General features: G+C 36.3%; 2 protein-coding genes across 9 annotated transcripts; both read left to right on the top strand.

The window, feature by feature from the left end:
• Positions 1-4,511: 4,511 nt before the first annotated feature.
• Positions 4,512-18,537, top strand: LOC132052746 (polyadenylate-binding protein 1). The gene is made up of 6 exons (XM_059444422.1): positions 4,512-4,850; positions 5,503-5,605; positions 14,586-14,653; positions 15,388-15,579; positions 15,661-15,785; positions 18,115-18,537. The coding sequence occupies exons 1-6, from the start codon at positions 4,707-4,709 to the stop codon at positions 18,158-18,160; spliced, it is 678 nt and encodes a 225-aa protein (XP_059300405.1). The 5' UTR covers positions 4,512-4,706; the 3' UTR covers positions 18,161-18,537.
• A 1,721-nt stretch (positions 18,538-20,258) lies between these two features.
• LOC132052701 (mediator of RNA polymerase II transcription subunit 31) lies at positions 20,259-25,592 on the top strand. 8 transcript variants are annotated; one of them, XM_059444389.1, is made up of 7 exons: positions 20,259-20,464; positions 20,544-20,644; positions 22,156-22,252; positions 22,411-22,489; positions 23,119-23,378; positions 23,538-23,599; positions 25,295-25,592. In XM_059444389.1, exons 1-6 carry the CDS (start codon positions 20,424-20,426, stop codon positions 23,548-23,550), a joined length of 591 nt encoding a protein of 196 aa, XP_059300372.1. In that variant the 5' UTR covers positions 20,259-20,423; the 3' UTR covers positions 23,551-23,599; positions 25,295-25,592. The 8 variants fall into 8 exon arrangements, with proteins under 8 accessions (XP_059300372.1, XP_059300380.1, XP_059300388.1 ...); XM_059444397.1 differs by lacking the exon at positions 25,295-25,592 and adding an exon at positions 24,835-25,288; XM_059444405.1 differs by lacking the exon at positions 25,295-25,592 and adding an exon at positions 24,503-24,754.
• Positions 25,593-26,637: the final 1,045 nt, after the last annotated feature.

Raw genomic sequence — 26,637 nt, 5'->3', positions numbered from 1 at the left:
CAAATTGTAACTTTTTGCACATTAATGATCAATGGAGATAATGTTAACTTAAAAAAAAACCATGGCCCAAGGTAAAGTTCTTAATGCTTTATAATTTTAAAGTTAACATATAAAATATATTTTATATATATTCGGTTCAGTATTTTTTTGGATACTTTTTATGAAATAAAAATCTACCTAATTATTCAGTACGATTATTAGTGTATACTAGAAACCTTCGGTTTCACTAAAAAAAAATCCTAAAAATCAGTTCGATTAGGTTCGGTTCGGTCGGTTTCCGGAATAATTTTGGCACCCCTACCTCTAATTATACTCAATTCCATGCTAACCAAGTAATTTCTTGGCCAGACAAATATGTCAAACAATGTAATTACATTCAATTACACACAAATCCAATTTCTAGTTGGCTTTCCAAAGAGATCCATTTTATGTGTTTGGATATAAAATATATTTTATATGTTAATTTAACATATAAAATATATTTTATTTTTGGATCTTTTTAAATACCCATAGTCAATATTTTTTTTCCACAAGTCAGTATTTTTTTTTTGGTCGATTAAATTTGATTTTTGGATCTTTCTAAACACCCATGGTTGTAAGTAGGGGTGTCAATGACTTTCAAAAAACCGACTTAACCGACCGAACCGTACCGTACCAAACCTATTTTTAGGTTTTTAAATAAAACCGACATTTTTATATCAATTTAGAACCGTACCGAATAATTAGGTCGATTTTTAATTTTATAAAAAAAAAATAAAAAAATACCGAACCGTACCAAATAAGTTTATATGTGTAAAATATATTCTATATATTAAATTTAAATATAATAAAATATAAAAAAGTTGCCTTTTGTTCGGAATGATGAAAACGACTACAAGCTGACAACATAATTAACACCTAAAGTTCCAACTCTAAAACCTATGATACTACTCTTATTGAAATTAAATTAATTCTAGCATCTCGAGTAGTAGCTAGCTTGTAAGTGTCACGACCCAAATTACCAAGTTGTGATGGCATTAGTCCCACCATAATAGTAAGCCAACACAAACCATTAACAACCCAATATATAAGGAAATACTAAGAGCAGAATCAAATCATGCTAGTCAATTTCAAGTCTTAACAATTTTAAATAGATTTACTTAGAAGTTATTACAAATCTTCCCAAAATCTGATGTCACCAAACACAAGGATTTCTAAAGAGTAAATGTAGTCTAAAATACAAAAATGAAACTGTCCGAAAAGAAGAAAGACATCAAATAAAGGATAGGAAAGAGTCCGGAGCCATCCAGAATCATGGTGCTCACCCCGATCTCTTACTGAGGCTCTGGTGGGCAGCCTGATAGTCACGAGCTCTATTAGTACTGCGGACCGAATATGCACACAAAAAGGTGCAGTAAGGGTAGCGTGAGTACAATAAACAACGGGTACTCAGCAGCATCATTGACCGACCCTTTCCGGAATGGAGATGAGGGTTGGTTCACGGTACCACAACCACACTAGTCTGCCATTAGTCCATAGTACAAGATAATCATATTAACACCTAAACCCACATAACAGATAGATTTCAAGATAAGACAAGTCAGATACCAATAATCATAACAACAATATAAAGTATAGATGAGTGAGATGCAAATGCAATGCAAGTCTTGTTTCCACTTCCCGATATACACACGTAATGTCAACGAATCGTGACCCATCGGAGGCTCAAGAGTCCCATATATCACCGCTGCGGTAAATCCTCGGATCACGGTCTCATCATATCATATCTCAACAACCTGCCACTTAGCTGACCGGACCCATTATTAACAGAACGCGCTAAAGCATCATCACTCGTCCGGAACAAGATCTCATCGGACTCACAATCATATCCTCAATTTGTATGCATGAATACATATAAAGTATGAGTATGGCATACATCAAGTCAAGAACAAGCATATAAGCATGAAATCCATCATTATGATCTCAATATCATAATGACTTCACCTTATACTTTCATTTTATTTCAACGAGGATATATGAGTGATATGCATACAAACAAACAAGACAAACAATAGTATTAAGAGACATAAAGTACGAGCATCGGACCCTAATCACATATCCAAAGGATCGTACTATTCTATCAGCTAGTGCCCAAAGCATGGCATTCAGACCAACTATACAATTGAAATTGCACAAATACCCATAACATGATGATCGGTATTTGATACTGGTCCTCGTCACCTCACGGGTATCGGAACCCCCTTAAGTACCCGATAACCCTCTTATTAGATTTATTTTAGCCAACCACAAGAGTGCAAGGTCTCAACTTGCCTGGAATGCCGATTATTGAATCACAATGCCCTCTTACCAAGCCGAACAATCTTCGAATGATCAAAGTCCAGTTAAATAGGGATTACCCGTTAGAATACTAGTCTATCAACACCCATATTGCTACATAAATCCAAATTCCCAAATTAAGCCCTAAAATTAGGATTCCAAATCCAAAAGGCCAAAACAGTAAATTGAGCCTAGAATCACGTTCCTCATGTACCAAAAATGATTCACAAATAACTACGAATTCATGCTTAATCATCAAAATCCCTAATTCTCAACTTGGGTTCCAAAACCCCTTTCAATTTACCTCTTTATTCAACATCCTAAGTATGGGCTTTGATTCTAATTATGGAAATAATCATAAAATCGAGTTAGAAGACTTACCCACTGATTCTTCCTTGAGAGCTCTCCAATTATCCTTAAAAAACGTTCTCAACTCAAGGGTTTTAGAATGGGGAAAGCCTAAGGAAAGAAGACACTAAAACCACAATTTGTTAAGCGATTCGTGCACCTGCGCACTCAAGCTTGCACCAGCGAACACACATCGGCGGACAATTCCTCGCCAAGGTGGAACCCTTACAAAATATCTCAGGCTCGCTGCTGCGGAATTCCCTTCGCAGCGGCGACCTCGCATCTACAGGAGAATCTTCGCAGAAGCGAACCAAGGCTAAATCACCAGAGTCTCGCTCCTGCGGATCTCCTCTCACTGGAGCACATCCTCAGGGGTGGGACCACTCTTACCCCTGCGCGTACACTACAACCAGCAAAATCTGGTTTTTGACTCTCACAACCTGAAATCCCGAGACTCTCCCGGAACCTTCCCGATACAAAACAAATATGTAGACACATGTAAAAATGCGCTATGAACTCACTCATGCACTCGGAATTCCCAAAAGAGGTCTCGTTGACCAAGTCAACGCCGAACGACCAAAAATCCACTTTCCAGCCAAATGACCAAAATGTCCCCAAAGCCTTCGGGAACTGAACCAACTACACAACCAGACTATATTCGACGTTCTGGAGCTAATGGAATCGATGAAATTCTCAAAATGACACAAATACCCCCGATGATGCCTAAAGTCAACCTAACACTTAAAGATTCTTCAACTTAGCAACATAAGATATTTCAGCTATCTCGGGAGTTGTGCCAACCATACCCATTACACAACAATCCAAAACAAGCAAAGGGTGGGTTCACAAGGGCAAAATAGGCAAAAATGAGAAAACAACCAAAACAACCTAATGGGTCGTTACAGTAAGGTATTCCAACGATCTTGAATAGTAAGCTACAAAGTATTAGATATCTTTCCTCTCGTATGATTTTAAATTTATATCTATCCTCTCGTATGATTTTAAATTTATCTTATTGGATACTTAATCTTAACAGACTCCGTTCTTGAGTCCCATGTTGATTGATGTTTGCCCCCTCCTGCGATCTAAACTATACTTTTTATCTTTGCTTAACATTGTTTTACACTATCGTAAAATAGTGGGATCAATCTTTATTCTTGTCATCTTTCATGTTTTCTTGATTTATCACCCTTTAAATAGTAAAAATGTCTAGAGAGTTTTTGCCAAAGTCCTATAGAAGTATGCATGATATCGTTCTTTAAATTTTACTAGTGACTATAATATGATGTTCTTTTAAAAAAGAAATCGAAAATTAACCGAACCATACCGATACCGAAGAGAAACCAAAATAATGTGACAGTTTCAAAAAGTCTAATTTTGGTTCTACAAAATCAAATAACCAAAAAAATTGGCTTGGTATAAATTTTAATATAAAATAACCGCTCGAACCGTACCATTGACAGCCCTAGTTGTAATTCTAACAGATCCATTTTCTCATTTGGATATTGGTTTATCATTTTTTTGCGCGGATTGTCCTTCATTTGGGGTGGTCTTTAATTTCTGTCCTTCAAATTGGTGGTCTTTAAGTTTTGCCCTCGAAGTTGTGGGTTCGAACCCCAACTCAGTAAATAAAAAAAATTGCAAAGTAAAATTTAACAAAATTCTGACCATGCAAATTCTGCCTTAAGGCCAAAATTCTGCCAATTTGAGGGACAAAAATTAAATACCACCCCCAGGGACAATCCTGCAAATTGCCCCTGGTTTATTACCCTGTTTGGCCCAAACGGAATCGAAAAATCCATAGGAGCCTATAAGGAGTAAATAAATACTAGTCTAACGATATATAAGTGAAAAGGAGAGTTTGTAACTTGTCATCCTCTCCGTCGATCTCCGACCGACTTAATTCCCCCGCAAATCCCCCCTAATTCCAAATCCGCCCAATTTCTAAACCTAGAAAAATCAATTTCACTGATTTATATACTGTGAAATCAGTATATTTATATACCTACACACAGTTAGAGAGAGAGAGAGAGAGGGGAGATATGGAGCACGAAGAGGAGAATGAATACGAGGAGCATGAGCACGAGGTTTACGGAGGTGAAATACCGGACGAAGAAGGAGAAATGGATGCCGAGTATGACACTTCTGCTGCTGCCCCTGAATCTGAGGATGATCCTAATGCTAAGGTTCTTTCTTACCCTTTGTTTTACTGCTACTTTTTGAGGTGTGTAACCCTAATGAGTTGTGTTTGCTAGCTGGTTAGAGTAATGCCGGGATTGCCTTGTACTTCCAGGATCGTATTAGTGTCCTGCAATTACTGTTCCTTTTCTTCATAATGCTTTGTCGCGCTATCTTTAGTATTTTTCCATGGCTTTTGTATATCCGTTAATTCTTGTCTGACCTTCTTTGTTATGTGTACACTCTACCTCCCAAGGTAGGGGTAACGTTTGCGTATACTTTACCATCCCCAGACCCCGCTTTGTGGGATTATACTGGGTATGTTTTTATAGTAGTAATGTAGGGATTAGTTATGAGGGAATCCATGTATTATTTTAGGCCAGGTATTAGTTATGTTTAGTTATTCATGTATTAGTTATTCCATCTTCGATCCTGGAAAAGATAATATGTAGACTCCCTCATAACTTATATATGAATTAGTTATGTGGGTTTCTAAATTGTAAACCAAACACCGTATTAATTCTATACATGAATAACTTACCTCCTAACCAACTACCAAACGTGGTATTACTTATGCAGGATTTGATACATGAATAACTTGCCGCCTAACTAGCTACCAAACGACTCTTAATCATTTATCTGATGGTGTTTTTTTTTTAGGAGTTAGAGAATATGAAGAAGAGATTGAAGGAGATTGAGGATGAAGCAGGAGCTCTTCGCGAAATGCAGGCCAAAGTCGAGAAAGAAATGGGCTCTGCACAAGGTTTTACTCATTTGGCAGTGCATCTCTCTATTTTTCAAACACTTTGCACTACTGATATGTCTTGAAAGTCCAATCGGAACTTAAATTAAGAAACATCCCTTGGTCTTTGCACTGCCAAGCAAGAGATACTCTCAGGACACGATTGTTTATTCTTCTTTTTATCTTAGAAAACGAACAATTAAATCTGCCAGTGATGCGTGGATCAAGTTTATGATCTCTCGTGTCTCCTTATTTTCCATTTAGTTTAGTTGTCCCTGTAAGTAGTGGTGTATAAAAAAAGTAGTGGTGTATACTCCTTTTATAAAAAAATAATTTCAAAAAAAAAAAAAAAAAAAAGGAGAAAGAAAGGAAAAAAATGTAGGGGCTTATAAGGTCTTATCAAGGTGATGGAGGAAGAGTGATTATTCCCATGAAAATTATGCTGCTAAACAAGAATTTTCCATTGCGAGCGTAGAAGCATGATGGTGGCTAAGAGTATTTGCAGTTGACTATGTATGAGGCCTTAGCATAGGTTGTATTGCAAGGTCCAATCTCCAATCTTTATGGAGAGGGTTGAAAGCAGATAAACATGGGGTGTTGGAAGGGGGGTGGAGAACTGATGATATCGCTATGCTTTTTGGTTGTGGACTGTGGAGGGATATCATGAAAGATGGGTAGATTTCTTTGAACAAATCTCTTCTGGGGTAGGGATTAGGAGGAGAGTTAGTTTTGGGGGACCTAAGTGGTGTGGGGTCTACTTGCTAAAAGATGAATTTCCAACCCCATGGCAAAGGGAGGTGACTGTCCAACATATGAGGGCGACATAAGGGGGAGAAACGTTTTGGGATTTGAGATTAATGAGGGATTTCCAGGATTTGGGAGGTGGATGAGTTTCAAAGGTTGCAAGCTTCTCTGCATAAGCACTGTGGCCCAGTCGATAGATCTGATACTTGAGATGGAATTTGGGGAACAAGCCTGTGTTCTCTGTTAAGTCCTATTACGAGAAGCTATTGGCGAGGGTTGACGAGGTCTTTCGTGTGAAGTCGATTTGGATATTTAAGGTGATGAGGGAGGTGTTTTTTTCGCCTTGTTAGCTACTAGAGGGGTGATCTTGATGGCGAAAAATCTTATGAGACGAAAGGTTGTTTGCATCAGCTGGTGTTATGCAAGGAGGCGGGTGAAGATGTTGATCATCTTCTCTACAATGCAGCCTGGCCATGAGACTGTGGTGTGATTTTTTTAGTTGGTTTGGTATGTCACGGTGATGCCTAGATCTGTAAAGGACTTGTTGTTAGGTGGAAAGTTGGAAGAAGAAGGAGAAAGCGTAGGGCCGGTAATATTGCTCCTCTGGCTCTGATGTGGATTATTTGGAGAGAGAAAAACAGTAGAGCATTCAAAGCAGTAGTCTCCGTTCCCTTATTTATTTTTGGTGCACCCATGTAGTTCGTGATATATAGAGGATTGGGCGTCTTTTGTAGAGAACCATATCTTTTTGTAGGTCCTTTACATTTTGGTATACGACTTGTGTACGGTCGATTTTGGCCTTGTTGATTAATGAATATGCTTACTTGATAAAAAAGCATAGGTGTATTGCTAGTGCTGTACAGCCTAACTTAGAATTGCATTTTCTTTTTGCTCTGGTTGACTAAGCGCCGCAGCATATTGGCAAAAATTATCCAATTAAGCTGCTTCTTTGCAGTACTTGCAAGAGGTTTGCGGACTAGGTAAGTTAGTTTCCATTCATGTCGTCACAATTGCTGATTATTTACCATACTGTTAACTTTGATAACACAGAATTATCTCAATTTCAGAATAAAATTTTTCTTTTTAGTTGGAACTTTTAGCTGATCTCTGCAATTGCAAACAGTATAATATATAATTAAAATGTGAAGGGAAGACGAAATTCTAAACATTGAACATTTTGGTGAAGAAAATATGAGCCAAGTGCACAGGTCTATTGTGGGGAAGCAAGTTGCATAGTTGGGATGAGAGCTCCGTTTGTGGTTTCTGAATAATGTGAATCAGCAAAGAAATAATGCTTTATCCATAGTTATGTTGACTTTGGGTACATCTTTTTTGGGGGTTGCTTCTGTTAAGTTTTTGCTAGGGCTTGATCTGGTTCCTAAACCTTACCTTATCCCAAAAAAAAAAAAAAAAAAAAAAAAAAGTAGAGCTTTATCTGGTTCCTGACTTCCTTCTGTCTTGAGACTGTAATCCCTCTGAAATTATTATTAAGGTACTAATTCTCCTGGAGGGGTATGTGTTCACAGGTTGCCAAACCATAGCTCAGTGGAACCAAGTTGCAATAGAATCACCAAGTGTTGTCTGATTTATATAGCAATATAACAAATAAAATGAGCATGATCAGATAATTTTTAACCCTTTTTTCCCCCTTTTTTATATAAAAAAATCTTGATAATAGCATCCTGAATCAGAAAAGATCATGTGTCCGAGTCTCTCATTTGTGTTTTTTGTTTTGGTGTGTGTGGTTTTTTTTTTTTTTGGGGGGGGGGGGGGGTGTCAACACTTGTCCAGTAGAAGAGAGGCCAGTTTATGGGATGAAATTTAATTATCTTGCCTTGTCAAAAAAATTAGATGCAATTGAAGTTGTGATTTCCGTCGCAGTATGCAGCTATAGGAAATCAAGTTGTTTTGTCACTAACAGTTTGTGCTTCTAGAGCTATGTAACCATTTGATTCTATAGAATGTTTTTTAAATCAGTGTAATTATTCATCGTAAGAATATATATGAATCCAAGTTTGCAAGGAAGGAAAGATTAAGCTTGGAAGAATATCGGGTATTATTGATGAAGGGTAAAAATAGCAAGTCTGAGTTATACTACTTTATAGCATATCAGCTTTAGACAGTTTAATATCCTAATTTGAATTCTGTTCGGGAGAGCTTAATATTAAACTATGATTTTTTTTGTCATTGATAATCTTTGGTGTAAAAAGGAGTTGATAAAGGATAATGAAACCCTTTTACAGTTCATGGAATCTATTGTATCGATAGCCAGGTTCCTTTCTCCTTTTTTTTTTTCCCCCTCTCTTTTCCTCTCGTCTTTCTAGAATTTTTAACGTAATCACGGCACCTGCTTAATGCTGGTTTTTGACATCAATGATACTTGCCACTTCAAAAAAAAAAAAAAAAAATGGAAACTCAAAAAAAGAGTATTTTATTTATGAAATAGCACCAAGTGCTGGAAACTGTACAATTACACCGATTGGCATTTTCCTTCCTACTATAAGCCGTCTGTGAAGTCCGATAGAGTATCAAAATGCACTTTTCAAGTTACACCAAAAGGCTAACAACTTTAAGCGTCTAAATTTTATACAATGAGTTGCAATTGCTTTTCCTTCAAAGCATCTTGAGTTTCTTTCCTTCCAAAATGTCCACATTGTGCATAATGGAACAGTGTACACCATGTTGTGGGTTGTAGTTAACTTCTCCAGCTGCTTATGACCTCCTTAAGGTGTTAGTGTATGACTTTATCTGTCTTAAATATTCAACCGTCAATATGCTTGAAGAGAACTACAAAAGTTTTCTGATTTAGCAGTTTAGAAAGCTCAAAGAAATATTATCAAATAAAGCTTACAAGATTCACTCTTCAAGTATTGAATGTAAGAAACTCTAGCTTGACCTTTGACAAGTATCACTTAACACAATCTGATTTTTCTGATGGTTAGATGACATCACCAATTGTAATCAACTACTATATTTTAACAGATATTGTGCTCAAGCTAGGTGGCTGTGAGAAAGAAATTTATTTTTCATGATTTATGGAGTCTGAAATATAGTTGTCAACCTCACCTCGTGAATTGTTTCGAGGTTCAGTAGTTTATTTGTTGACAAATTACTTTTGGAAGGTTTTATATGCTAATTCAAAGGCTCAAAAACTTGTCAAAATTGGATTTTTGTTTTGACCTCTCAATTCGTGTGGTATATTTTTTAAAGAGTTGTTATTTGCAGAACTATTACACACTTCAATTTGGTCGGAAAAGATTTTTTGAGTATGCGACCCAGTTTTTAGTACAAGAAAACTGAGTTATGCTACAGAATGATTGGGATTGTATCTCTCTGCTGCAATTGTGGTTAGGTAACTCTTGGTTGGAAGATGTACTAAAGTTAATTCTTGCTATGGTGAAGCAATGCTTATCGCTGCAACTTTGTAAATAGGCTTTGACGTGAATGGATCCACTCACTTGGAAATTTCGATTTTACTTGTATAAGAATCCAACTTATCAAAAAGAAGAAAAGAAGAGAGAAATTTAAGTAGGAATCCAACTAAAAACCTTTTACCTTTCTCTAGTTGTTTGTCATCAATTCCTCTAGAGTTGTTGGGATGTCCACTCGAGGAGCAACATGAATATTTTAATGGTAGTGCATGTTGTAGGATAAAGATAGCTACATGATAGGTGCAGCAACAAGCTAAGCAAAGGTTTTTTCCTTTCTTCACTTGAAGAAGATGGGATTGATGGTTGTTGGGTGGATAAAATCGTAGAATGAGGTGCTTCAGGGATTCGATTTAGGATTTCACTGGGTATGTTGTTGCTACTCTTAAAGCCTAACCTTCTTCGTTTGAAATTTTTTATTGCGTCAATGCAATTCAATTTGTTGATTCGAGTAAATGGTGATATTTTGTTAAACCTCTGCAAGCAGAAGTTGCTGAAATCCTTCTTCGTGCACCAGCACACAAGCCCTTAAATTGGTAACCTTTGACCAAACTTATGCCCCTTTCATTAACGAGATGACCAGTAACGAAGATTCAGGTATTGGGTTGGGAAATCAAAATTTTCATATTTGCCTAATGTGGTCACATTTTCTATTGTAGAACGGGCTTAATTCTCTCTCTCTAGCTTAACTATTTTTCTTTTAGCTTTGTTCGTCGAAAAACAGATTTAATTGTGCTTGTTATTCTGGAAGTGTGGGATTACACTGGGTATGTTGTTGTTATTCTGGAAGTCTCCTCAGGCACCTACAAGAGAATCAGTCAAGGACATAAACTTTTTGGTCCTGATAATGTGATCACCACAATTTTGAAGCTCATTATGGCGTCAAATTTTTTCTTAATCCCTAACCTCAAGGCGTTAACCAGCTTTTGATTAACTATTAAAGAGAGGCAATAAGGCATATCATTGACTCCATCTGGAGAAAGCTCTATAATGATAAGGATGTGGCCAGTACAAAATAAAAATATTACTTAAAACATGCAAGAGAAAATAAAGAACTAGGTACACGGCGGCTTTCTCTTACCCCAAATATCATGGGTCTGCTCATCTTCAAAATTCTTGTTCAACCTTACCAGTTGGCTCAATGGCGCGGGAAGTATCATTTTGGGTTACCTTCTCTTGGTCTCATCAGTTCAAGTGATATATCATATATGTGCTTGGATCTTCATAATAAAGAGCTACATGGTTGGAAAAGTGTGTTTCTAATGCCTACTATATTAAGTATCTTCGTAATCAATGTATAAGATGTTTTAAGCTTATTTTCTTTGGTTCGGTCATTTTCTTAAAGTTGCTGTTGAATTTCTTATGGAAACAAATGAAAATATTGGCTTCCCTCATAAATGCTTGACCTTCTTTCCTAATTGAGAACAAATTCCATGTTGCTTCAGCTTAGACTCTCTTTTTGTTGCAAATTTGGAGTCTTTCTGGACATTCTTCTACTTGATTTCCAGGAGTCTTAGTTTCGGTTGTACCTATGAACAAATCTTTCTTGTCCCAAAGTCTGTTCTAGTTGCGTCTTACTGCGAAACTCAAGAGTTCTTTTCTTCTCAAACTTGGTAATATCTAAATATGATACTAGTGCATGAATGCGAAAACTGTAATATTACTTCAAATATTTGTCGTTCAGGCCTCCCGATTCTTGATCAGGTAGATATAGTTAGCACACTAATAGCTGTGGAATTTTTACAATAACTAGTTTCCGGATTTTCTCCTGCTTTCAACTGTGGGACTAGTTATTCGTGTTGTAGAAAAATTTTCATTCGTGAACACTGATTCTGTTCATCCGATATTGATTGTGTTATGAGTAGCTTTTCTCAACTAATGTATTACTGTAATACACTAGTGAAAATGAATCTTGTTACATAAATCCCAAGTTTATCTTCCGGACATCTGTCAGTTTGATGACAAATTTCTCTACCTGCAAAAATAAGTATTTATTGCAATTTTCCTGTATGCCCTTAATAGACTTCAAAAAGTACCGTCACGCCAAATAAACCCCTCCTTGTCTCCTTTCTATTATTAAATGGCTTTGACCACTTGTTTTCCCCGGAGAATTTGATTTCTTCGAAAAGATCGCTCCTTTACATCTTCATTTCTGTCACCCTATTCAACGTAGATCTTCTTGTTGGACGGCTAAACCTTGGTCTCTAGTTTTTCCTTCATCTGTTCTTCCAATCACCTGTAAGACGAGATATCTTGCAGGAAGATGACTGGAGAAGTTCGCTGCTTTGAACGTAAACAATCTTTGTGGCCGACTCCAGCGCCTAAGAGTGGGCTTTCGTTTCGTTTTCCTTTTTTGCACTCTGTTCTTTTAATCATATATTTATCTAGAAAAAGAATCTACTTCAAGGTGAAAATGGTTGTTTGTTTGTTCATCTTTTCTTTGATTTATTAGTTTCTTTTTGCCTTCCTCCTTTTTGTGTCTATTATCTATATCCATCCTGTAATCGGCATGATTTTCTAGATCCTCATCCTCTTTCAGAAATTCTTTGAGTTGCTATTTCTTGTTGGACACACAGTTGCTTGTCATTTTGTCCGGTTTCTTTTTTCCCTTGCTCCTTTTTTGTGTTTGCTATATCCTTGCTGTAATCAGCATGCTTTTGTAGATCTAGACCATCCCAGTGTTATCAAAAGTGAAAAGCGCAAAAAAGCTATAAGGTCAGCTGGGGCTTTAAGCGCAAAGCGCAAATGAAGCGTGGGCTTTAATGAAAAAAAGCGCAATGGTGCAAAAATACAAATATATATATGTTTAGTCCAAGATTAATAATAATAAGCATGAATAACAAATGTATGGACAAAGAAATTGGAAAAATATTACGATAAAGTGAAATATTAATCATCTAGTGTCACCTATCCAAGAGAGGCTCATTGGCAAGGAAAAGTATGTCTTAGAGCCTTGATGATGACACTGAAGCGCACATAAAGCGAGGTGAAGCGCTCAACATGTTTTGAGCCTTGCTTCAGGGCTTAAGCGCGCCTTTGATAACACTGGACCATCCTTGTATGAAAATTCTTTTAGTTGCTAATTTCTTGTTGGACAGACTAGCTTGTCATTTAACTTGTCAAAGGAAAAAAAAACTATTATTTGGCCCATGAATTTTGTTATAGTTGATTACTCGTCTGTTTCTTGGAGATACAAATGTGATTCTGGTCTAGTGTAAATGGGAAATTCGGCTGCACCGATTGAGTATCTAGAGAATTTGATATATGCAAAGGGAAAGAAATGAATTAGACCAAACCGTGGTCGATAATACGTGACACATTTGGCTTGCATTAGCTACTCTTTAAAATTAGGAAGTGGGGAAAAAGAGGATGCATTTATTGTAATAAATGTTACTAATTTGTACTTCCCCCGTCCCAAAAATATTATCTTACTTTCCTTATTAGTTTGTCCCAAAAAGATTGGCCCATTTCTATATTTAGAAACTATTTAACTTTATGAGATTATTTATAGCCACACAAATATTTAAGGCTTGCTTTGGACCACACCTTTCAAAAGTCTTCCTTTATTTCTTAAATTCCTTGGCCGGTCAAACTAAGACAATCTTTTTGGGACAGAGGGAGTAGCTCATTTCATGATGATTATATGAGAAATTCAGTGCTATTGTAAGTCATTATTTTGTTGCTTAAAGTGACGAGCAAAAGTAAGCAAGGGGTTATCACCTTATGGGTGAACCATTGTGCTTTATATAAAGAGGGACAAAATGATCCCAGCTAGAAGTAGTTGAGTCTTTATTAGACTATAAAAGGAAAAAAAAATAGATAAAAACATGGAAAATAGTATGCCGTCACGCTTTTAACATTTTCCATTGTTTTCTTCTCCTTGAGGTTTAGCACCTGCTCTACTGCTGTGATAATTTTTTTTTAAAAAAAACGTCTTTTGTTTCTGTTTCTCTACTTCTTTTGATTTACGTCTTTCTTCTTTTTCCTCTTCAAACAATGCATTTTTCTTCTTCTCTTAGCGTGTGAGTCTTTCTCGTTTGGACTTCTTCGTTCCCCCTCTTTTACTCTCTTGGTACATTTATTTGAGTAATTATTATGGAAGTATGTGTTGCAAATTAATTCTTTTCTTATCAGTTATCATTTGCAAATTGAAAACCAATATCATTGATGTTATTGGTGTATGCCCTTGTTGAAATTACATGTTATAATGTTAATTTGAATTGTTGGATTAATATTTTCATTACACTGGATGATAGTGTTTGTGATTATAATTGCGATTTGATACTATAATTACTTAATTACTTCATCAAAAAAAAAAAAAAAAAAAAAAAACTTAATTCATATATTTGATTTTTATGTTTCTAGTATAGGCGCTTCACTCCAAGAAAGTGGGAGCTTGCTTCTTGTCGTTTGCTTAAAGCCTCATAGGCCCTGTCACATTTTGCCTTTAGCTTTTTAGAAACATGAGTGAAACTTTAGGGTGCTTCTGAAGGTCTCTCAATTCTCTGACGCATAGAAGTGCAGTGAATGTGTTTTAAGTTATCTTAGGTTTTAGACTTTTGTTTTTGAAGAGAGTGTGTGTGGATGTGTGAGGAATTTTTTCCTTTAATACCAAACATTACCTCCCCCCCCCCAAAATCTCCCCCCAGCAAAAAAAAAAAAAAACACACACACACACACACACACACAACAAAGAACAAGGGAAATCCAAAAAATCTTCTGTGATTTCATGTCCAAAATGTTAGATTTGAAGTAAGGAGATACATATTGTCAAAATTGCTTATGGGGTATTTGTTATTCATAAATTTTGCTCATGTGCATTTGTGCAGATCCAACTGCTTCTGCTAGTCAGGCTGAAAAGGAGGAGGTGGATGCACGATCCATATATGTTGGTAATGTGAGGTTTATCGCCTTTACCTCAAAATGTAAATTTGTTTTTCTGTATGTGACGGATTTCTCTTGTTAGCATCTTCCTGCTCTTCGTAATGCTTATATTGTGTTAATTAACGACAGGAATTAATTTTTAGTTTAACCTTATGGGATTATTTGCTTTCCCATTTTAATCCAATGATAGAAACTGCAGATTACTTTATTGCTCAAAAATTTGTTGCCAGTAGCTTTTTTCCCTTCTATTTTATATTATTAGTTGTTCTTTAACAGTGTAACATGCAGCTTTAACAGGAACTCACCTAGAAAGCAATAATATTGTTGGACTTCCTAGAACAAACTTATCTTGCGTATCAGTTGTCTAATTGCTTTACTTCCATTTTTTTTTTTTCATTATGGACAGAAAATTGGTTTTTTGCTCTTCTACTTGTTCTTTTACCTTTTGTTTTCTGTTTTCTCTCTCTCAGTTTTGCTCTTCTCGCCTTAGGTTGCAATATTTTGTGTGCAGAAGAATGAATACTTGGTATAAGTTTGTCCAGAAATGCATGACATGTTAAGGGAACTCTTTAGATTGTTTGGTCTGGATGTTTCACTTTCGGGATTAGTTGCTGCATCTTGCCGTTAGGTTGTGTTGCTTTATTGACAGCTAACCTCATATTAAGGCATTAACTAGCAAAAGAACAAGATGTTTAGGAGAACTATCGTTTGATTTTTTTTTTTTTTTTTGGTTCATTTCAACTTCAGGTAGATTACGCTTGCACGCCTGAGGAAGTGCAACAACATTTCCAATCCTGTGGCACTGTTAACAGGGTAACTATCTTGACTGACAAATTTGGCCAGCCGAAAGGGTATGCTTATGTTGAATTTGTTGAAATGGAGGCTGTTCAAAATGCACTTCTGTTGAATGAATCAGAGCTTCACGGGCGGCAGTTGAAGGTCCATAATAATCATCTTAATGATTTGTTGACTCTGTTTCACCTTCTAGACCTTCTACCACTGTGTCTTTTTGTCATGTAGGTATCCGCGAAGCGGACAAATGTTCCTGGTATGAAGCAATTTCGAGGAAGGCGATTCAATCCTTATGCAGGATTTCGCCCTCGACGTCCGTTTGTGCCTGGTGCTCCAGTATTTCCACCTTTTGGGTAATCAACTATGATGCTATCCTTCAGAACCTTTATTTTGTTGTGCCAAAATATACATATACGTGTGTGTGTGTGTGCACACACACATTGAAATGGAACTATTAATGCTGCTTCTATATTCTATGATGCTTCGGAGACCCCTCCCCTTGGGTCTTCTTCCTAATTTTCTTTTTTGAGAGCTGAGGATTTGAGTTACATCACTTGAACTTTTGGTTCCATGTCTATTTGTGTTTTGGAAAGCTTCAGAATGCAAGAGTGATACTGTTTTATTTGCTACATGGAGCAATTTCTTTTTCCCTTTGTTTCCTGTTTCTTTTATTTTTTGTTTGTCTAGGGTATGGGGATGCTTAAAAGGTGTATCAAGATATGAGCAATTCATAGTACAGCTAGCCACCCTAGATGCTAGATGAGCTACGCAATCATGAAAAAAGTCAAGGAATTTTCGACAGTAAAAATATGCAAGTGTCTTATGTGAGGAGTAGTATCGGTGGTTTTGTATTTGGGGAAAGAGCTAGAAGTATTTTAAAAAATGGGTTGCAAAAGAAAAGGATAAGGCATACAACCTTGTCTCTGTCAATCTTGATCTTTCTGTGAAGTACAACCTCTCCTTCTCTACCCCAACCAAAAAAGAAGAGGCATCAAATTGATTACTTGTCTAACCCACAAAGGTAGGGATAAGGCCTGCGTACTTCTTACCTTCCCCAGACGCCACTTGTGGGATTACACTGGGTATGTTGTTGTTGTATCCGAAACAAAGTGGATCTTTGCTAAACCGTTCATTTGGGGTGAGATATCTTTGTCTGATCTCTAGGATCAGGAGCAAAGAGATGCTGGGCACAGAGCTCAAAGCAGGTTCCATCCTGACCAACAATATTCTCCTGGCCCTTGTCACTTCAATAAACACTGAACTAATGCTCAGCTTATCTCCTTCTTACTCTTGGAATTTCATTTAAGTTCCATTAATCTTGTCGGTTGCAACTTCATGTCATTTATCTATCTGTCAATTTCTGAAGGAAGTCAAGTTGAATGTTAAGTGGTCCCCCAACATGGATATTACCAATTCTGAATGCTTTATGGGGTGTGCACTACCACATCATTTTTTTTTTTTTTTGAGAAGGTAACGTACTTGAACACGTGTTTGTTTGAAGTACACTGTTGCCCCTGCCTACATGAGCAGTCGTCCAGAGCTCCCTGCCACCCAAAATGGAATCTTGGGTTGTCTTTGGTTGACTGTGTTTTTAGGCTTACTGCCTTTAAACAAAGTAGGATGTTGGGTTTGTCATAAAGCCAGAGCATGTGCCATGGTAATTCTCTTTGATCGGAAATGGTAACTTTTGTGTTTAATGTTCTCTTCAACTCTGTTGGTATTTTGACTAAATATGGCCTGAAGCCCTATGCTTCTGGATCAGCAGCTCAGCTACTCGAACTTGTCTATTTTCAAGTTTATCATTGTGCTTCAGAAGATGAAACCTAGGGTCTCATCATATTGATGGAAGGATTAAGTCAACAGTTCACTAAAATAAACTAGATGCCTCCTTCGACGTCTAATGTATATTACACAATCACGGTTACACATACCTATCTAAAAATGCATCACTTAACTGGTTTTTTAAGACGTGTGACTAAAATGTTAAACGAGAATAATATTAAACTTACACTTAGGTTTTTTTTTTTTTTTTTGATTGCACTAACACTATATTGATTCAACATATGTTGGTTATAAGATTTGTTTTATTATATTATCTATTATCCTATACATATCCTGATGGACTGGTCCTAATCTTTTTAGTATCAAAGAGAAATGAAACTGGTCGGAATGCTTTAGGCCTTCCAGAACAGAGAGCTGAACTTCCCTAGATTTGAATGGAAGAGTAATTCTTCAAATATTTGTTGATCTGGATTATAGTATTCCTAATTAGCATGCCCTCGTTTGTCCTCCGTGACTTCTCACTCTTGTAAGCTATAAGGGGTCGTTTGGTTGGAAACAAGTTATCCCAGGATAAGTTATCCCGGGATTAGTTATTCCACCCTCCCACAGGGATAAAATAACACTACAATCCCGGGATAACTAATCCCGGGATTAGTTATACCGCGATTTTATTCTAACCAAACGTGGGATAAACTCATCTCAAATATAATCCCGGAACTATTTATCCTTCTCCCTCGTACCAAACGAGCCCTAATAGTATAACAGTTGTGGTTTTTACTCACTTTTGTGTTATGTTCACTGCCGTGGTTATATTTTGCATTCTTATGATTCAACTGATGCTTGCTTGATGATTACATCAAACTTTAGTTGACAAGTGTTTTGTTCTCTTCTGATTTACAGAAGGGTTCCAAGGTTCAGACGCCCCATCCGCTACAGGCCATACTAATGGATCTTACTCCAGATTGCTGGCCTTCCTTGTAGAAGTGAAAGAGGCATCTGCTTGTTTTACTCTCTTTGGTTTCCTTGGGGAAGGCAAAGGATGTTATATTTCAAATTTTCTGTACCATTTAAGTCATGACTTAAGGGGGCTGACATAAATTTCAGCTCTGTTGATCATGTTTTAGGTTTGTGGGGATACAGATGTTTTTTTCTATCACTGGCTTGCTCAGGTGCTTGCATTTTGGGCAGCAAAAGGAAAAGACAGCAAATAGATACTTGTTGTAGATGGTTATGTTCTCTTTGAATTATGCCCCCTGATTTACTGTGTAACGAAAGGTGTTTTAAGTTTGACGAGTGTCTAATGGTCGAGACTCTTGAGCTACTCTCTTCCAAGCTCCCTGGCACTCGTTATGAATGCATAATGATCAAAATCAGAGGGAGAAGGGATGAAACTTAAGCACGCGTTTTAGATGACTGGTCCAAATTCCAGTGGCTACATGCATTCCGTTGACTAGATTTAGTGGAACCACAATGGCATTTAGTTTTCCAGTAGCTGAAAAAAAAAAAAACCTATTGCATGTCAGGGTAAATACAAATGCTTTGATCTAGTTTAATGAAGACTTTGCACTGTGGGTAAAGCGTCTCGTTAATAGAAAATGCACGAGCATAACAATTGGAGTAGCCCAAGGTGGTAAATTCAATTGGATGATGGCACCAACTGAACACTTTTTGTGTTGGTATTTAGATATTGTTTCCAATTTTGGTAATTGCGCGGAAAGTCTTTAAGTTTGATTAATGGAAAAAGTTTGGAGGGAACTATGCTTAAATTGAGCAACAAATAGAGGTGAGATGAACTAATATTGGTGAACTGAGGCATGCAAGTCACTCTATCTGTATAACTTCATGTTGCATTGGATTATTCATAAATCTTACCGGATAGTCATGATTTATATGTGCTGTTTTGAGGCAAAATTTTCTAATTATAAGTTGTGATCTATATAATGAAGCTTTGTTCAAGTGGCAAAAGTTGAGTACCATAACCACAGGTTATTGGTCCAGCTCTTCCTGGATGCTGGGTAATCTGATTTTTTTGGTACTTTACTCGGCGAGTTAGATAGTTTTTTATCGTTTTACAATATATACTAATTAATTTAATTTATTACGTGGAGTGCTGCTTATATGATTTCTTAGTATGAGAATCTTATATTTAAGAACTGCGAAAATTCACATTGAAAGTTAATTACTTTGTCCCTCGTACTTAAAAGCATTGTCTTTATAACTATTCCTGATATTGGTTACCCTTTGCATCGTCTCTTTAATGTGTGACTTCTTCTTGCAGGAGATAAAATCGTTTGGACGCAAATCAATATGGGTAACCAACGGGAACCCCTTCAATTAGTTGTCTAATGGTATAATTCTAGTAAATTGACTTGATTCTTACCAAATTATTCTCTTAAATAAATATAAGTTAGAGTGAAGGGAGAGGGCAGCACAAAACAAAAGTGTTTTTTTTTTTTTAAAAAAATGCTTTTGTTAGAGAGTCGAGGTATTTGACTAAGCTTTTAGAAAAAGAAGTGTTCTTGAGTAGTACCAGATGATATATTTTAGAAACTGAAAAAAGTCATTTTTCCCAAAACACTTTCAAAATCTTGGCCAATCATAAATTGCTACTTCAATATCAGCAAAAGTATTTTTTTCACTAATTAGCTAAATACAAACTATCACTCTTTTTGAAAAATACTTTTAACAAAAATCACTTATTCAAATAAGCAAATTTCAAAAGTTTGTCCAAATAGGTTGTAATAAAAGCTACTCCCTTTGTCCCAAAAAGATTGTTCTCTTTTAACTTGACACAAAATTTAAGAAATAAAGAAAGATTTTGAAATATGTAATCCAAAATAAGCCTCAGATATTTGTTTGACTGTAAATTATTTGGTAAAGTTAAATTATTTCTAAATATAGAAAGGTGATTAATACTAATTTATTAAGTTTGCAAGGTTGTATTTTTTTTTTCTTTTGTATTGTTCCTACAATTAATTTGTGATATTAATTTTTTTTTTTTTTTTATTAAACGGCTGTCATATCATACCGAAACAAGGGGGTTCTTTTCCAAAATCATAAGCACGTAAAAAGATATACATTAGAAATTTCAGCTAGGCTTGTGTTTGCTTCACCAGTATATAAACCTAGTCCTCCATTATAACTCTCGGCACTGCAAAACAGAGAGTAAAGTAGTGTGATTAAGTCTCCATTAGTTTAGGGTTTAGTGAATGGCTTCGAATCAAGAAACTGATGAATCTGCTCAATCACCGTATGCATCTCTCCTTTGGGATCTTCTGGTCAAATCAATTGACATTAATTAACTAATTTTTTTTATTTTTTTTTTGCAGGGAGAAAAGGGTAGTATATAAAGATCCGGATGATGGGCGCCAACGTTTCTTACTTGAACTTGAATTTGTTCAATGTCTCGCTAACCCCACTTACATTCACTGTAATTATTTCTTACTTCTCTGTTTTCCTCAGTAAAAGCATGAGAATTTGTGGGTATTTCTCAAAAGGATTGAGAATTTCACCAATTATATTACTCCCACCGTCCCAATTTAAGTGTCTTAGTTTGACTAGGCACAAAGTTTAAGGAACAAAATGAGACTTTTGAATTTTCAGCTTACTGAATATAGAAGGAGGCACTCTTTATGGGACAAACGAAATAGAAAAGTAAGACACTCAAATTGGGACGGATGGAGCAGTTTGTAATCTTTGTGTTAGTTCATATTATATGCTGTTGGATGGTTGATTCTTCTTTATGACTCCCTCCGTCCATTTTTAATTGTCCTGTATATTAAAAATAGATGTCCAGTTTGAAAAATCAGGAGATACTTTACCATTTCATACCTATTTTACCCTTATTATTAATTATTGAGTTGAAAATTTCAAGGAATTGTTAGTCGCTGCACAACTTTTAAAGTATTTTGATTGATTTTCAATTATTTAGGTGATTTATAATAATTAGGGGTGATATAGAATAGTTGTCATTTTATTTATTGTTCCTAGGTGTGCTATAGAAGCGAGGCTGAGATGGTTTGTGCATGTGAAGAGGAGAGACACAGATGCTCCAGTGCGGAGGTGTGAGAGGTTGGCTATGGACGGTTTCAGGAGAGGTAGGCCGGAGGGCGATTAAGAAGTATTGGGGAGAGGTGATTAGACAGGATATGGCACAGTTTCAGCTCACTGAGGACATGACCTTAGATAGGAGGTTGTGGAGGACTCAGATTAGGATAGAAGGCTAGGTGGCTTATCTTTTCACCATAGTAGTTGTAGTTTTGCTCATTTGTTTATTGCCATTTGATTTTACGCATTTGATTCTTTGCTTATATTTGTTGAGTAGTTGTACTTTAATTACCTTATTTATCTATAGTAGTTAATGCTCCTTTCTTTCCGGACTGTTCTACCATGATTTTCTCGCTTTTGTTATTCCTTGTTTTCATATTGTTTTCGATATGCTTGGCCCTATCTGACCTTTTGTCTTGTTTTCCTCTCTTGAGCCGAGGGTCTTTCGGAACCAGTCGCCCTACCTTTCAAGGTGGGGGTTAGGTCTGCGTACACTCTACCCTCCCCAGACCCCACATGGTGGGATTATACTGGGCTTGTTGTTGTTGTTGTTGTTGTTCCTAGGTGTGCCAAGTCGAACCTGTACAGTTAAAAATGGACGGAGGGGGTATTTAAAGATATTATCCTCGGTATTGGGTAAAAGCATGAGAATTTGTGGGTATTTCTCTAAGGGCTGGAGAATGATTGGGGATTTGACCAATTATATTAGTTTGTAATCTTTGTGTGAGTTCATGTGGTATGTGCTGTTGGATGATTGATTCTTCTTGCTTGTGTTTTAAGTGTGTGAAATGCATTGTGGTTCTATAGGACAAGTAAAATTTGGCTGCAAAAGATTCAATTTTTCTATCCCCTTTTTGACTTATTGTGCTTAAGTTTGTATTGATTCTGTTGCAGATTTGGCTCAGAATAGATATTTTGAAGATGAAGCTTTTATTGGGTACTTGAAATACCTTCAATACTGGCAACGGCCTGAGTACATAAAGTTTATAATGTAAGTCAGTTTGTAGTATTCGTAAATGATAATAGTTGTATCCTCTTGCTACTTCTGCAACTTTTTAGACACAGTTCACTGGTCTGTGTTCCTTTTTTTGTTACTATGGTTATCATCAATTACTGGTGTCTTTCTTTCCTTTCTTGATGTTAACACAGGTATCCGCACTGCCTATTCTTTCTCGAGCTCCTCCAAAATCCAACATTTCGTAATGCAATGGCGCATCCTGCCAACAAGGTAAAAAGTTATATCATGTGTTATTGTAGTTTCCTTCACTTTTGCCATTCCCTTTAGTTAGTTAAGACTGTCAGCCAAACAGTTTCCACGGTAAAAAAAAAATGCAGCCAAAGCACTTTATAATACATGTCAGTTCATCGTCTTAGTAGTTTCCTTATTTCATTTTCTAAATTTCTCGTAGCTTCTCGATATGAAATATATACTCCCTCTATAAAATTTATACTCCCTTTGTCCCAATTTAAGTGTCTTAGTTTTACAGGGACACTGAGTTTAGGAAATATAGGGAGATTTTTCAATCTTGTGGTTCTAAATTAAAGATGTGTGTAATGTACTAAAATGTCCTTTGAATTTTGTAGTTTTAAAGTTGCTATATATGGTGTTTGAATTGTCAACTTACTAAATATAGAAAGAGGCGCTCTTTTTGGGACAAATCAGAAAGGAAAATGAGACACTTAAATTGGGACGGAGGGAGTAATTATTTAGTCAGGTTGTCTAAGTTAATCCTTGTCCCCGAGGACTGCTCATCTCATTTCACTTCTTATTGTTTTATTTAACTTTGTTTGCCAACCTAAATTCTGGCACATAAATCTGTGATAGGATCTGATTTACATGTTTGTAACAACTATTAGGAAGTGGCACATAGGCAGCAATTTTATTTCTGGAAGAACTATAGAAACAACCGGTTGAAGCATATTTTGCCACGGCCACTTCCTGAGCCACCAACTTCTGCTCCACCTGCATTGCCACCAGCAAGTGTAGCGGCTCCACCTCCTGCTCCTTCACCTGTTACGGCTGCAGCTCTTTCTCCGATGCAATATGCCATCCCTCCTGGATCTGGTCTTGCTAAAAGTGACCCAAGAAATGCTTCTGTTGATCGAAGAAAGAGAAAGTATTTCCTCTCATCTTTTACTTTTCTCTTACTGTGAAAAAGTTGTCAAAGCTTGTTGCTGCATGCTCCCTCTTGTTCTGTTTTCATATTTTTAGGGTTAGATCGTTTGACTTAATGTTTCTAACTTAGTAAATGATTTGGCTAATTTGGTTTTAGCAGGAAAGAAGGGTGATTTTCTTTTATTCGTGACACCGACATCCAACGAATGAATTCAAGATAAGGTAATACATTTTGCACCCCTTGATTTAATTTTTAGAATTAGTGATGCAGTTCCCTCATTGGCAAACACATTTATGAAAGCCTATTAAGAGTGTGATTTGTTGTTTATCAATGTTTAGAGTCCTGGCCAAGTCTCAAGCACGACCAAATGGCCTATGATTTTGTTCTCGTGTCAGAAAAACATAGTACTAGAGTTCTGCTAGAAAGATCAACCACACGTTTCTGTTGGGTTCTCTGGGATCCATAACTTTATGCCTTGTTTTTTCCAACCCAATTAACCAAAACATAAAGGAAACAGCCTGCGTTACTCTTCTGGGAGGTGCTGATTGCAGTTTCAATTGTTTAATTTCTTAGGCTTTTAGTTCAGACATCTGGTGATAGGTAACAGGAAGATTGTCAATGCACACTTATATTAATAATGGGTTATCAATGGAGTGAAGAAGTATTATAATCACCATATTAACCTGTACTATGTTGCTCGGGGTGCGGGTACCCAATACAGGTGCGGATCTAGAGGTCGGACTCTTCATCACATAACTTATAGGATTCGGGGGTATGGATCCGTATGAGGAATGGATGCTGGGATACAACCAATTAATGTATATTATGAGTTATGACATATATAAAGTGTATATATAGATTCACTAAAGTTATTGAACTAAAGCTAATAAAATTTAATTCTTTATAAAAGCCTAATATTTTATTCATAATATATCTCGTATAATAGCATAGCATTATCATACTTTATAAAATTATCTCTCTATATATATGACGTAAACCTCCAAAATCAAACAAAATACCACTCAATCTATACTTCTCGGTTAGAGATGTAGTCAAAGCACCCAAGTTGAGTTGACCAAATCCGGTGTGGATCCCACATCCTCACCCATGTCGCGTTGACACAGGTGCGGCAAGGATTTGAAGAGTCCACCCAACATAGAGCTTGTGAACTTCAGATTTTGATGCTAAAAGAAAGATCAGCTTCTTGAGTGTGGTCCCAATTTACGAACCTGTTCCTATCATCTATGGTAAATGGGAAGAGTATTTCCACCATAACCAAACATTCATTGTCAGTTATGTTACTCATATATTACATATCAGTTTTTGAGTCTACCAATGCAACATGGCCTAAGTTGTAACCTAGTTGTTTCTATCCTACATGTCCAGGTTAAACATCCTATAATGATCTGCCTAGCGCACTGCAGTAGATTTGAAGTTTGCTACTTTCTTAAACTAGGTCCAAGATCGCTGCAAAATTTCGACCTTCTATTGGTATAGAAATGGGTCTGATATTGATTGGGTTGGTGTCACGGCATTGAAGTATGGAATAGAGGGAAAGTTTATCGTGTTTAGAAATCAAAAAAGAAAGGAGCACAGTTAACTTGGCCCAAGAAATTTGGGAGCACCAGTCTATTAACTTGGTGAAACTCCTAATTGTTGAATTAGTAATAATTTAACAACTCAAAATCAAGCATGCCTGATGACTGAAGTGCAGCTTAATCTATCTTTGCATTCTTTATGCACCTCCTGTGCAACTCTCGCATCGCACTAATGGTATCTGAATCATAAATCTTGTAAAGGAAAAAAACGTTGATAATAGCTTTTGGACTGTTAGTTATTCTTTTCCCTTTGACTCTTCCAACTTCTTCTTCTGAAAGTTACAGTTACTGACTGTCAAGGGCCTATTGTCTTTCCAGAGAACTATGCGAAAGAACTTGTCAAAGTTCAGAATCGGTATAACCTAGATCTGTCAACCTGAAATTAAGTGCAGCATGCAAATTTGTACTGGCTGTAGCTCTTCCACAGGCAGAATTCCAAGGATTTCCATGTTATCACTCATCTCTTCTCCCTTTTTGATCAAGTGAAGTGCTTCCCCATTTTTATTTATGAATTTCAGTTAAAATTTATGACTTGTTTCCCTTCTCTCAACAAGATGTACTCTTTCCTGTATATTTAACACACAGTTCATCAATGTAAAATTAAGCGTTCTGCTTATACTTAATTCTGGTTGCTCAGATTGACCTACTTGCGACTGCGTGACAAGTCATTAAACATATATCTGCTCAAGTGGAAAAATGGGTATACTCCAATTGAGCACATGATGTGTTTCTTCCATTATCTGGATAATGTCAATTATTTATACTTAAGAATAGCTTGTTGATATCACGCATCGTTTTGCATATTTGTGCAGCTTTAGTAAAATAGTCTCAACTTTCCTAGGAAAGTTTTGATGATGAATCTTTTACAATGAAACTTGATTTCAAAAGTAAGAATTTTTCTTTAGGAGCTATAGCTAAATTATTTCAATATTACAAGTTGTGGATTTTTAAATATGTTTCGCTTTTTAGCATCATCCCCATTTTCCTTTTGAACCAACTCCAAACGATTTATTTTCACTCCTCAGCATCCATAAAACCATTCAAGCATTCAAAATCTTCGAATAGCTCAAACACATTTTTTGCACAACTAAAAACATGAAAGTGGACTCGACTAAAGCGTACAGGGCATAACAGTTGGTTTGATCTTTCTTGTTTTCTTCCTTTTCAAGTTCATCTAATAATACTGAAACAGATGAATGATTCGTTTTCTTTTAGAAACCAAAAAAGGTTCTCAAAGAAAAAAGGTGTTATACATCGATGCATTTGGATGTCGATTCAATAAACGGTTCACTTAGGCTCAACCTTTGCAACTCATGTATGATTTTTCATTCCGTAAAGGTGTTCTACCTTTTGAGGAAATATAAAAAGTTTTAGTATCTCTCTTTCCCTCGTGTTTTGCCAATTCTCTGTGTTAATCCTATTCTTTTATTTTACAACACATTATTATTAATACGATGTTCTTAACATCTTTTCTTGAATTTCTTAGGTTAAAGTGATGCAGAGCGCGTAGTCCATTTCCTAATTTATGTTTAGTCTGGATCTAATAGGGAGGTAATAGTTCCAGTTCAAATAAAAATAGGGGTAATAAGTCGTCCGCAAATAAGGTACGTGATTGATGTTTTTCGACAGGGGACAATCTAACTTAGAAAAAAAGAGGCAAA

Source organism: Lycium ferocissimum, chromosome 1 (genome assembly GCF_029784015.1).
Source record: "Lycium ferocissimum isolate CSIRO_LF1 chromosome 1, AGI_CSIRO_Lferr_CH_V1, whole genome shotgun sequence".
NCBI lineage: Eukaryota > Viridiplantae > Streptophyta > Magnoliopsida > Solanales > Solanaceae > Lycium > Lycium ferocissimum.
This window is presented reverse-complemented; position numbering and strand designations above follow the sequence as displayed.